General features: G+C 33.7%; 1 protein-coding gene across 3 annotated transcripts in view; it reads right to left on the bottom strand.

The window, feature by feature from the left end:
- GALNT13 (polypeptide N-acetylgalactosaminyltransferase 13) overlaps nt 1-13,302 on the bottom strand; it is a 574,420-nt gene that overhangs the window by 8,131 nt on the left and 552,987 nt on the right. For all 3 annotated transcript variants that reach the window (XM_037849905.1, XM_037849906.1, XM_037849908.1), the window contains one exon: nt 6,807-6,941. In XM_037849905.1, the coding sequence (XP_037705833.1) occupies nt 6,807-6,941 (135 nt within the window). The remainder of the gene's footprint in view (nt 1-6,806; nt 6,942-13,302) is intronic.

Below are 13,302 nucleotides of genomic sequence, written 5' to 3'. Positions count from 1 at the left end.
AGTGCTTCCTCCAAGAAGGCATAACCTCCATGAAAGCCATGGCCCACAATTAATCACATCATCAAGCCCTGTGTCCAGTCACAGAAAGCACTCAAAAAGTTTGCTAAATGAAACACTCAGTGAAAGGCCAAAGCAGAAAATAAATTGTATTAAACTTAGCCTATATCTCTTGAGCAGCTTAATGGGTACAAATTATTGGATTTACCTTTTCAATTTTCAAATTGCTTGAGGTCTATAGTAAAACAGTAGACACATGATTTGTAAGATAGGAAAGATAACGTTATCATATATCATATATTTTTAAAATAACACTGTTCATGGAAGAGTTTGATTTGCTAAAGAGACTAGTTTTTTTAACCAAACCTGAATTTCCTATGTGTGCTATATGATAGTTCTCACCTAGATCATTCTCAACTCTTAATGAACTTTTCTTGGAAATGCTATGTTAACATTAAAGACCATAGTGTTAGTGATTGTGAATTTCATGTGTCCTTAAAAAGAAAAATGAATTATAACGTTTACCATGGTATAAAACAAAAACAAAAAAAAACCTGTTTCATTTATGTTCAGGACATCTGACCCCAGAACAAGAATACAATTTACAAATTTCTAGAAAAAACAAATATATATTTTCCAAAAAATAAATGACCATGAGAAAAATGGAAGGAACCTTTATTCCAGATACTTCTAAAAAGCTACAAATCAGAAGAAAACTTAGAAATCTCAAACAACCCCACTGAGATAAAAATTATTTATTTAAAAAAGCAATAAAAGTATTTACTGTTTAATTTTTTTGAATACAAAGTATAATTTATTTATTGTGTCTAGTCTGTCTAGAAGAGACAAGAATTATTAATATTTTGTGTTTCCACTGATTGTTCTATAATTTATATTACGTATAATTTTATAATTGAGGTCATCTAATTAAGTATCCTGCTTCTTACATTTATACTGTATCGTTCCTATCTTTAAAATAACCTAAAATATTTTGAGGTAAACAATTTCTATGAAATTTATTTGCCAAAATTCATTTAATTTCTCCATTTTGGGGAAATGTCTTTGCAATGTGGAGCTACTCTAAACAATGCTGTGATAAACATCTCAACATCTTTCTCCACATCATGTTTCTTTAGAAATGATTCTTAAAAGTAGAAGTAAAAGTTCAAATGGCATGAGCATTTTAATACGTATTAGCAAAGTTCTCTATAAAAAATATCTTTAATAATAATGTATAATAATAGCAGCAGCAGCTAACATAATGCCAAGATCCTGTATGAGTGTTGGTTTTATTGCATATCTTCACCAGTATTTTGAGTTGCCATTAAAAACATTTCTTTGATATTAATAGGATAAGGAAATGAATAAAAGATACACAAGAAATAATTTTTATATATGCATCTTTGATAGTTGCTTCAATTAATTTTTTTTCATTTTCATTTGACATTGATATCAATATTTCTCTCAAAGCCTTGTGTGTTTTTATATTGGGTGTACATTTCTTTCCTTTTAAATGCTCTTTATAAAATACACCATCTTATGTTACATTTGCTGCAAATGCCTCTTACACCTTTAGGAGAATATCATGTTAACTCAGTTTTGAAGGCAATGTGATTTTCAGGGTGACATGCCCCTTAATACAGAGTATCTTTTTCTATAGCTGTTTTTAAAATATTGACTAGAAAGTAGGATAAAATCAACCCTAAGTTAGTATTAGTTTTTGTTTATAATATAGCATTATTTAATTGTTCTCTTCTGAAGTGTAAAGCATTAACAGTTCCTGGAATGTATAAAATTTAAATATTATTTTAAGTTACATAAGGAAAATCATTATTCTTGCCTTTAAACATATTTGTATGTTTTGCTATGTGGGAAGAGATGTATCATGGAGTAACTAAATCTACCCCTTCAAAGATAAATTTCTAAATGAAAACAACTGGAATGTGCAGGTTTCGGTGAAAAAATAAGAATTCCAATACTGTAAAATTTGATCAGATTTGTATTAAAAGGCCATAAATACAAACTTTAATATTTTAATGAACAAATAGAACTGTCTGCACAGTTGATTTAAGGACCAACCATATAGTTCTCACTTTAAAGATGGCTTATTTAAGTTTAAAATTAAATCCAACTGATTATTTTATTTTCTATAATATAAACAAAGTAAGAACAAAATTAGACTATTATAGATATTTAATTTCATGGCAAAAGTAATAGAATTTCCTTATTGATCAAGTGCAGAATAACAATTATTTAAAACTTAATGTAATAAAGTTGTTATTCAAGATATTATGTGATCTCCTCACAAGATATTCTGCACATTCAGCTAAATAGAATATGAGTATGCTGAAAACCAAGTCTAAATGTTTAACAAACAGGAACTAAATATACAACCCTAAACCACTGAAATTTCTGTCCACTGGTTGATTCTATATAAGAAGTCACAGTTACTGGGAATCTAGAAAGGTCATACCTGTTGGATATGCACAGTCTTCACAAGATAAACAGAGCCATTGTTTTTATTAGGAATGCTACATAGGGAAATGGGCTGGGTCGCTAGCCATAGATCACTTACCTTGAAATTATATTCCCATTTACCTGCTTTCTGATGAAGGTAAATAAAAGAAGGGGCATTATTTAACACCTAAATAAGAGCACCTGTGATTTCAGCAAATGTCAACCCAACATATTTTATCTTCTGAAAAAATTTCTTATATTGTTACTATGGGAAACATTTGATACAGTTGGATATTGGACTCATAACAAGTATTTTCTCAGTCAGCTTGTTCAGTCACATGAAAAGCAGGGACTTATTTTTAGCATCATAATTTGCTCTCATGTTTTTCTTTGTTGCATAGCGTTTGTTGAGCAGAAGTGTTCTGTTCTAAAATTAGATCCTCATACTGTATGTAGCTGCCTGAATGTATAAAAAGAAATGTGGTTATGTGTTCTTACTGCAGAAAAATGTAAATTTTTCTGGGTTAGAGCACAGTTGTGATGCTCAAACAGAATATAAGAAAACCTGAATAAAACAGAATCGAAGAATGACAGACCATCCTAAAATTAATTTTAAAAATGTCTCATTGAGATGAAACTTAGTTGCCTTTTTTCTCCTTTTTATTTTAATTCTGTGGCAATGTGCATTTCATAGTACCTCAGTGATCAGATAATTTATTCAAGAGATTCCTGGCCAGATGGGGATCCTGCAGTTTTGCTAATAATGCTCAGGTTGTATCAAAATTGAACAGGTTAGGCCAGATACAAAATAATCACAAATTAAGTTCATGGCCATGTTATTTATGAAATATTTACATAGGAAAGAGGAAAAATCTGTTTCAAATCAAAGTTGACCAAAGACATGTATTTCTTACCAATAGATACTTAGTTTGATTAAATTGGAGCAGTTAGAGAAATATTAATTATTTTATTAATATTTGCAGTTAATGCATGTAAGCAATTAGACCTTATTTGCTAAAGTAGCTTTATGATTTCCTGCTTAGGTAAATGGAACATATTTATTTCAGAAAATCTTTCCCATTATTAAATAAAGGAGAAATTCTATGTAAATAAAATTTGGTGCAAATTGATAATATTTATTAATCATTTCTTTCATTTATAATAATGTATATTTAGTTTACTATATCATCACCATTAAAAATATTTAATTGGTTCTAGTTTTCCAATGTAGAGTAGTAGAATGATTGTAGGATTTAGTGCCAGAAACCTGGGATCTACACACTTAGACGAGTCATTTAAACCTTCTAAGTTTTGGCTTACTAATTTGCAAATACTGACAAGAATATCTATTTTATAAGGCTATTATGAAAATTGAATGAGTAAAAAAGATAGAAACAGCCTGGAAAATGATAGTCAATAAACGTTATTCCCCTCTCTTTTCCTCCCACTCACCTAAAAAGTAAACAGATCCACAGCAGCTAGATGGAATACGTTTTGAGTTTTCGTGACACTGTTCCCAATTCCCTGGATATTCCAACAGTTCATTTTCTTTTCATGACTTTCTTTTCTAAGATTGAAAGGACTATGGGAGATGAATGATAGAATATTTTTGGTGTTCACACTGTGTGATTCAGTATCGTACTGTGAGATTCAAAATTATACCGATAAGTAGCTTTCTTTGAATACTTCATTATGAGCTGAATCTTGGCTTGGTACCTGGTGCTATAATCTTTGTGCTTTAGTTTCCTCCCGATAAAGGCTAAACGAAGAGAACTTTAAGGTAAGTTTCAGCTCTGTAATTCAAATTTTATTCTGCTTTGAAGCTGCACCAATTCAGAGGTATCTCAGAGAGGGCTAATAATGTGCTTGCCAGCAAAATGTCAAGACTTGAATTAAAGAAGTAGCAAGCAACACTTGTCTAATTTCTCTGGTTGGAATGTGAGAAGAATAGAGAATCTTAGCATTTACTCCTCTTTCTCATCTCGGAGCCTCGTGCTCTTTTGCTCTCCTTCCCCTGTGTAGGTCTTGTCATATTCCAAGTGTATTTACTAACTCTGCGATATGTTTTCAAGTGCACAGAAAGACTGAGGAAGATATGAAAATGTTTGGCAATTGTCTACACCTGTCTTTTTGAAACTTTAATGAGCGTATGAATGACCTGGATATTTTATGAAAATATAGATTCCAATTTCGAGTTTCTGGGTTGTTGTCTCAGATACTGCATTTATAACATGTGGACCAATGGAACCCTAAACCTAAACTTTGAAAGAAAAAGAAGTCAGAAAAAATAAACAGTATATTTCAATTACCTTAAAAATCATCTTTTTTGTAACTTTCTCAGAAATAAAATTCAGTCTTTTAAAGCTGAAATTTGCAGAAAGTCAATGCATTAGTCCTACAATTATTCTTTTCATGTGATGTCTCTACATTATGATTTACAAATTATTAAATTTGGCAGAGTGGTATCACTAGAGAAATTGAACACCACAATTTAACTAAAGATAAACCTATAAGAGATTAAATGAAGCCATGTAATATAATCATTGAGATGAGTGGAATATATATTTAAAATAAGAAATTTCTCAATATTTATGGTTTATTATAAGCATTTATGTGTGTTCTAGAAGCAAAATTTATATGACACAAAATATTACAATGCTCTAAAATACTGCAGCAGACTACTTATCTTTCAAAATAGTAAATTTATGAATACCATTTCTTTATCTTTGGTGAAGCTACCTCTTTTTAGTTTTCATATCTCTTTCATAATCCCTTGGTATTCAGTGACATTGCTATCTTTGATAGAAAATAATAATAAAAAAACAAATAAATAATAATAAAACAAAAATATACATGTAATGACTAACGATAGTTATTCAGAAATTAAGGAATTTGGGTTATAATTCTAGAAGCTTGTGTTCCCTCAAGAGCTATGGAAACTTTAAAGATTAAAAGTGGTATTCTGAAACTCAATACTGCTTCATCTTATAAAAATACAGTTATTATCATTCCCCTTTCTTTATAAATATACTCTAGATTTCCTTAATTTTAGATTGAGCCCAGTAAAGTCCTGGCCTTCTGGTAGAAACTAAACAACAGTGACAGCGATGACAACAGAAAGCTGTATTTAAAAATATTACTTGCAAGAATTTCTACTTTATCGTATTTTTCCTCATAGAAGAGACAGACAGCTGACTAAGGGTCCAGATTCACCCATTCGCATTTAATAGAAGGAATCTCTTCTTCAGGCTTGTTATGAAGGGTAGTGATAATAGATAAATAATTAAAGAGAAAAAGATGGTGGTCAAAGAAGGGGATAAGGATTGAGAAGGCAAGAGTCAGGACAGAACACATTGGTGCAATGAACAGGAAGATTTCAGGGTGTCCACCCTTAATTATGTATCAGAAAAAGAATATTTTGTGGTCAAAGAGCCTGATAATCTGGCATAAATTTAGTCCCCAAATTTAACCCTATAGTGTTTTAAAAAGGAAGACCTTTTTGACATACCTGAAGATGCTTGCTCAGAACATTACATCTGCGAAACTCATTTACCTCTTAAGTATTATTTATTTTGGAAAAAAAGTTATTTTTCCTTTTAAATAAATCACCAACCATTTACTAATGTGGGAAATGTACAGATGACCAAGTCATTTTGCTAAGCAAACAGAAATGGAAAGAAATGAAGCTATATCAAGGCAACTTCCTTATGCAAAGGAAAATATTTCCTATTTATTAGCTCCATCTGATGGCTGATCTGGTTTTTACACACCTCCTGGCTATAAGCTTCAACAGTGATTTTGTTGTGCTAGATTGTGTTTTCTCCCTCTCTTATATCAGAAAGGTGTACTATATTGAGAAGAGGCTGCTCAGCTGATTATGTGCCTAATTAGTATATTGAATTCTGCAAAATATTTGCTATTGTAAACACCAATTCTGTCAGCTTTTTTCGTTTAGGTTGGGAAGTGTAAATTTCAGAGAACATGACAGTGTAAAATATAACATTTGAAAGTATAAAATATTGACAAAATTGCCCTGTTTGAAAATCTCCATGTATACCTCTCAGACAAGCTTAACTTTCCTCATTTATGTTGAGCAAGTACATGAAGATAAAAAGCTTTAAGCACATAAAAATGATTTTATTTTCCTGATGCATGTTTTATACTAATGAACCAGTTTGGCCAAAAAGCATCTCTATATGATAAGTCACCCTAATGTCATCAGATATGAACATGCATGCTTGAAAATACTACTCTCCCAGTGCAGAAAAAAACAGCTTAGGATTTAAATATATTTGAAATATAGAAAAGAGAGCAAACATTAAATAATTGGTAAATTAAGGAAAATACTATACCTCAGCATCATATTCCCATAATTGATTTCCTCTCATATGGTGGCATTTTAACATGATTACAGGTCCATTGAGTCTAGAAACATCCAAGCATAAGTCATCGGTTCGGATTTCTTTGTCAGCAGTGTAAGAAAATACCTGAAAATATAAAATTCAGCTAATAAAATAGTATCTACTGAAACAAAAAAACAATCAGTATAGCAGGTCTATCTTCAAAAGCTTTCAAATCAGATAAATTTAGGTTTTCAAATGGTTTCTAGCATGTTTTCTTGAAAGCTAGCTCATCTTTCTGAGTCTCTTTTCTTAACTGCAAAATAGGGATAATGTCAGCTGTTTTATAACATTCTGATGAAGCATCAGTTTAACAAATATCATTAAGGGCTTATTATTTCCTGCACTGCACTTGCCTTTAGAAAGCTCACAACAGGTTAAATAAGATAAAGTTTGTAAAGTGTCTGGTGCTCAATAAAGAAAGGTAGTTCTTCTTCCCACCATCTTATGACCAATTCCCCAACTCGAAACAATGCAATTTTCATAAAGCAGTATAAATAGTTTCTAAAGCATAGGTAAATCATGTGACTTTTATTAAATATCATCAGTGGGTTACTGAACAAGGTTGTAATGCTCTCTTCTCTAGAGACCTCATTAAGGTAGGCTCCATATTCATCCTTTTAAATAACAGAAATGTCAAGGGCGGGGGTTGTGGATTCATTGTTAGAGAATTCAAATTGATACCATAATAATTTCCCAGCGTGAATAATTTATTTATACCTGCTATTAAAGTTTCATGAAGGTTATTAAGTACATAATTATAAAAGCTGTTTTCTCTGTTTCAGCTTTGATAAGCACGGTTCAGTATTCTGTGGGTCTTTCTTTTTTCCTTGCAATGTCAAGGGGAGTATATTGAGGAAAGTAATCTCGGGGTCTTTTTGTTTTTCTGAGTGGTGTGATGAAGTCTGAAGTACCCAGCACTATAAATCACTTATAAACTCTGGAGCCCTAGTGTGTAAACAGAACAAGTAGTCTTCAAAGTGTCTCCGTAGCACTGCTGCTCAGGATTTCTATGAGAACATCAAGTGGAAAGATGAAGTTACAAAGCCAGTGATGGAACACAAGTATTACAAGGAAGTTATCCACAGAGATTATTGTTTTAAAGGTTTAATATCCAGAACATATAAATAAATCTTTCAACTGAACAAGAAGACAAACAACTCAATTAAAAAAAGTGTAACGACTTGGTTAGACATTGCTCCAAAGAAGATATACAAATGGAAAGATGCTCAATATTATTAGCCATCAGAGAAATGCAAATCAAAACCACAATGAGATTTCATTTCACACACATTAGAATGGCTATTATTAACAAAACTGAAAATTACAACTGTTGGAGAGGATGTGGAGAAACAGGAACACTCATTCATTGCTGGAGGCAACGTAAAATGGCACAGCTACTGTGGATGACAGTTTGGTAGTTCCTCAGAAAGTTGATTATAGAATTACTATTTGACCCAACAATCCCACTACTTGGTATATATCCCAAAGAATTGAAAGAAGAGACCCAAACAGAAATTTGCACATCAATGTTCATAGAAGCATGATTCACAATTGCCTAAAGATAGAAGCAACGCATATGTCCATCAACTGATGAATGGATAAGATGCACTATATACATACAATGGAATATTATTCAGCCATAAAAAGGAATTAAGTTCTGATACATGTGACAATATGGATGAATTTTGAAAACAACATGTTGAATGAAATAAGACAGACAAAAAAGGACAAATGTCGTATGATGTCACTGATATGAAATAATTAGCATAAGCAAACTCATAGAGTCAGAATTTACAATATGGGTTACCAGGGGATAGGGTGGGTATAGGGAACAGAAGTTAAAGTTTAAAATGTGCAGGGTTCCTATCTGCAATGATGGAAATATTTTGGAAATGGATGGTGTTGATGGTAGCACAACATTGTGAATGTCATTAACAACACTGAAATACATACCTGAATAAACTTAAAAGGGGAAATATTAAGTTGTATATATGGCAATAGAATAAAATAAAATAAAATAAAAATCTGTGGAACTGTATCACTTAAACAGTGCACCCTAAATTAAATCACGAACTATAGTTAATAAATAATAGTTATAAAATTATGCTTTCGTCAATTGTAACAAATGTTCCACACCAATGCAAGGTGCTAATAATAAGGTAGAATATGGGAATCTTGTATTTTATATATGATTATTCTTTCTTTTTTTAAATTTTATTTTGAAATAAATTCAAACTTATAGGAACAGTTGCAGAAACAATACAAACCCCATACACAGAACTCCAGTATACCCTGACCCCCCTCCCCCGATACCCTGATCCACCAACTTTAACATCCTGTCACACCACCATTTCTTTCTTTCTCTCCCTCCCTCCCTCCCTTCTTTCCTCCCTAACTATCATCCATCATCTATTGCTCTGTCTTCTGAACATATGACAGCAGGCTGCACACATCCTTGAACAAACAATATAATTCACATATACATTTCCCATGAACAAGAACATTCTTTTATGCATTCCCTTTAAGTGCAGCTAAGAAGTTCAAGAGATTCAACATTGATACAAAGCTTATATTCTATATTTCCTTTTTTGTTTTTTCTTATGTCCCAACTGTGTCCCTTTGAGCCTCCTCTCCTCCATCCTCAGTTCTGGATCATCCTTGGCATTTAATTGTCATTATCTATTTAGACAGTCTTTTTTTTTTTTTTTTCCACTTGTGGAAACATATATACAGCCTAAATCTTCCCATTCCAACCCCTCCCTAGCATTCCATTAGTGGGATTACATATGATTATTTTCTAAACCCAAAACTTCTCTACTTAAGAAAGAATAAAAGGTAAGAACTCAAGTTACCCAAGCTGAGCCCTCCCCATCCCCTCAACAGGGTTTTGCAAACCTGGCCCATGCTCCCAGTGTGGTTCCTGGTTCCAGTTCTGGGAGGAGAAGAGTAAACTTCATACACATAATAGGAGCATATATGTTTGTGACAATCTGTTGGCAGCCTGAAGGACTGAACCAGAACATTCACAGAGGACTCGCTGTCCCAGAAATTGTCCGTGTGGAGAAGGCACACAGATAGCTCACCTATAGAATGCTGTAAGAGAACAGTCAAATTGCAACTACTTGGGGCAAAGGTTGCTGGCTATGGAACTTACAGTGCAGTGTTTGAGACCATGAGGAAACACCACTTTCTAGGGAAGATGGGATGTTCAGATCTGTGTATATGGGGGACTTGCTAGGGCCATGCATGCCTACTCTGGAAAAGATACATGTACAGAAAAGACAGGAGAGGACCCTATACTTTTGCCTTAGGCTATTCTCTAAACTTGTTTTTAGGACAGATAAGCTCAGAAGGAGAGCACTACTGCAGGTTAGTCCACAAATATTGAAAGAGGTGGTTTCTTTTCTTTCTTTTGTTTTTTTCTTTTCTTTCCTTTTTTTTAGGTTAGCTCCTGGCATTAAAGAAATCTTGGTCATAATGCTAGCTGAAAAAATCTTAAGGAGCAGGCACCTCAGTGTCTAAATTTCAGTGATAACTCATCAAAGTATCAAAATGTCCAGGATGCAACAAAAGATTACAAAATATACAAAGAAACAGGAAACAATGGCTTGTGCAAGGGAGCAGAGTAAAGAATTAAAAGCCATCAATGAGAAAGACTAGATCTTGGATGTACCAGAAAATACTTTTAAAAATGATCCTCAAATATGCTCAAATAGCTAAAGTAAAGTATGGACAAAGAACTAAAGGAAATCAGGAAAATGAGACAGAAATCATAGAAAGTAAACAAAGTTGAAGATTACAGTCACAGAAACAAAATGTTCCCTAGAGGAGTTCAACAGCATACTGGAACTGGAAGGAGAAAAAAATCAGTGAACTTGGAGATAAAACAATTGAAACCATTCAGTCTCACAAACAGAAAGGAAAAATAATGGAGAAAAGTGAACAGAGCCTGGGTAACCTGTGGGGCACCATGAAACATACCATGAAATGCACTGTGGAAGTCCCAGAGGAGAAGGAAGAGAAAAAGGGGCAGAGAGAATATTTGAAGAACTAATGGCTGAAAATGGCCCCAAATTAATGAAGTACATGCATCTATAAACCCAAGATGCTTGACAAACTCCAAACAGGGTATACTCAAAGAGACTTACACTGAAACATATGATAACCAAATTGTCAAATGAGACAGAGACAGAGACAGAATTTTGAAAATCATGAGAGAAGCAACATGTCATGTATAAGGGAGCCTCAATAAGACTAATTTCTCATAGGAAACCATACAGGCAAGAAAGCAGTGGGGTGGCATATTTAAAGTAAAAAAAACCAAAACATTTCCAATCAAGAATTCTATATTTGGCAAGTGTCTTCCAAAAATGAGAGTGAGATTAAGACATTCCCAGATAAACATAAGCTGAGGGAACATGTCATCACTTCATTAGCCCTTCAAGAAAAGAGAGCTCTTCAGGTTGAAAGGAAAGGATACTACTAGATAATAGATCAAAGTTGCAGGACGAAATAAAGATCTCCAGTGAAGTTTATGACATGGGTAAATATAAATGCCATTGCATTTTTTTGTTTGTATTTTTGGTTTATAATCCCACTTTTTACTTCTTACAGGATCTAAAGTGTAAATGCATAAAACGATGATAAATCAAAAGCTTTGGACTTGTAAAAATACATAATTTGTGACAATAACTACATACAGGTGGTGGGAAGTAGGGATATAGGAACACAGTTTGTGTATGCTATTGGACTTAAGTTATTATTAAAGCAAATGAGATTGTTATCCATTTAGGATGTAAAATAATATTGGAAAAATATGCACAAAAACAAATGAGATAAGTTTTACCCTTGGGAAGACGGTTGCTGCAAAGGAGAGGCTAGGCCTCCCTATATTTGTGCCTAAGAGTCTCCTCCTGAATGCCTCTTTGTTGCTCAGATGTGGCCCTCTCTCTCTGGCTAAGCCAACTTGAAAGGTGAAATCACTGCCCTCCCCCCTACGTGGGATCAGACACCCAGGGGAGTGAATCTCCCTGGCAACGTGGAATATGACTCCCGGGGAGGAATGTAGACCCGGCATCGTGGGACGGAGAACATCTTCTTGACCAAAAGGGGGATGTGAAAGGAAATGAAATAAGCTTCAGTGGCAGAGAGATTCCAAAACGAGCCGAGAGATCACTCTGGTGGGCACTCTTACGCACACTTTAGACAACCCTTTTTAGGTTCTAAAGAATTGGGGTAGCTGGTGGTGGATACCTGAAACTATCAAACTACAACCCAGAACCCATGAATCTCGAAAACAGTTGTATAAAAATGTAGCTTATGAGGAGTGACAATGGGATTGGGAAAGCCATAAGGATCAAACTCCACTTTGTCTAGTTTATGGATGGATGTGTAGAAAAGGAGGGGAAGGAAACAAACAGACAAAGGTACCCAGTGTTCTTTTTTACTTCAATTGCTCTTTTTCACTCTAATTATTATTCTTGTTATTTTTGTGTGTGTGCTAATGAAGGTGTCAGGGATTGATTTAGGTGATGAATGTACAACTATGTAATGGTACTGTAAACAATCGAAAGTACAATTTGTTTTGTATGACTGCGTGGTATGTGAATATATCTCAATAAAATGATGATTAAAAAAAAAACAAAAAACAAATGAGAAGGGATTCTTAAGGGTTCACTACAAAAATGGGCAAAGGACTTGAATAGACATTATCTCCAAAGAGGATGTACAGGCAGCCAACAGGCACATGAAAAGATGCTCAATATCATTAACCACTGGCGAAATGCAAATGAAAACCACATATCCTCTAGAATGGCTATTATAAAAAAAAATGGAAAGTAATATGTGCCAACAAGGATGCCAAGAAATACGAAATTTAGTACATTGTTGGTGGGAACATAAGATGGTGCAGCCACTGTGAAAAAGTTTGGTAGTTCCTAAAAAAGTTAAACATAAATTCACTGTACGACCTGGCAATCCCACTTCTTGGTACATATGAAAAAAAAAAAAAAATGACAGCAGGGGCTTAGACAGATATTTGCATACCAATGTTAGTGACAGTATTAAGCAGTCCAAATTCCATCAGCAGATGAATGGATAAACAAAACGTGGTCTCAACATACAGTGGAATACTGTTCAGCCTAAAAAGGAATGAAGGAATGACATTCTGCTACATGCAACAACACAGATGAACTTTGAGGGCATCATGTTGGGTGAAATAAGCCAGACACAAAAGGAGAGATCTTGTATTCTAGCTACATCAAATAGTTAGAATACGCAAATTCATAGGTACAGAAAGTAGAGTACAGTTTTCCGAGGTAGGGGAGGAGGGTGAAGGGAGATTTAATGCAAAATAGGTAGAGGGTTTCTATTTGGGGTGATGGGAAAGTTCTGGTAAGGGATGGCTATGAGGGTAGCACAATATTATGAGAGTGATTAACCTTAC

This window comes from Choloepus didactylus, chromosome 9 (assembly GCF_015220235.1).
Source record: "Choloepus didactylus isolate mChoDid1 chromosome 9, mChoDid1.pri, whole genome shotgun sequence".
NCBI classification, from domain to species: Eukaryota; Metazoa; Chordata; class Mammalia; order Pilosa; family Megalonychidae; genus Choloepus; species Choloepus didactylus.
This window is presented reverse-complemented; position numbering and strand designations above follow the sequence as displayed.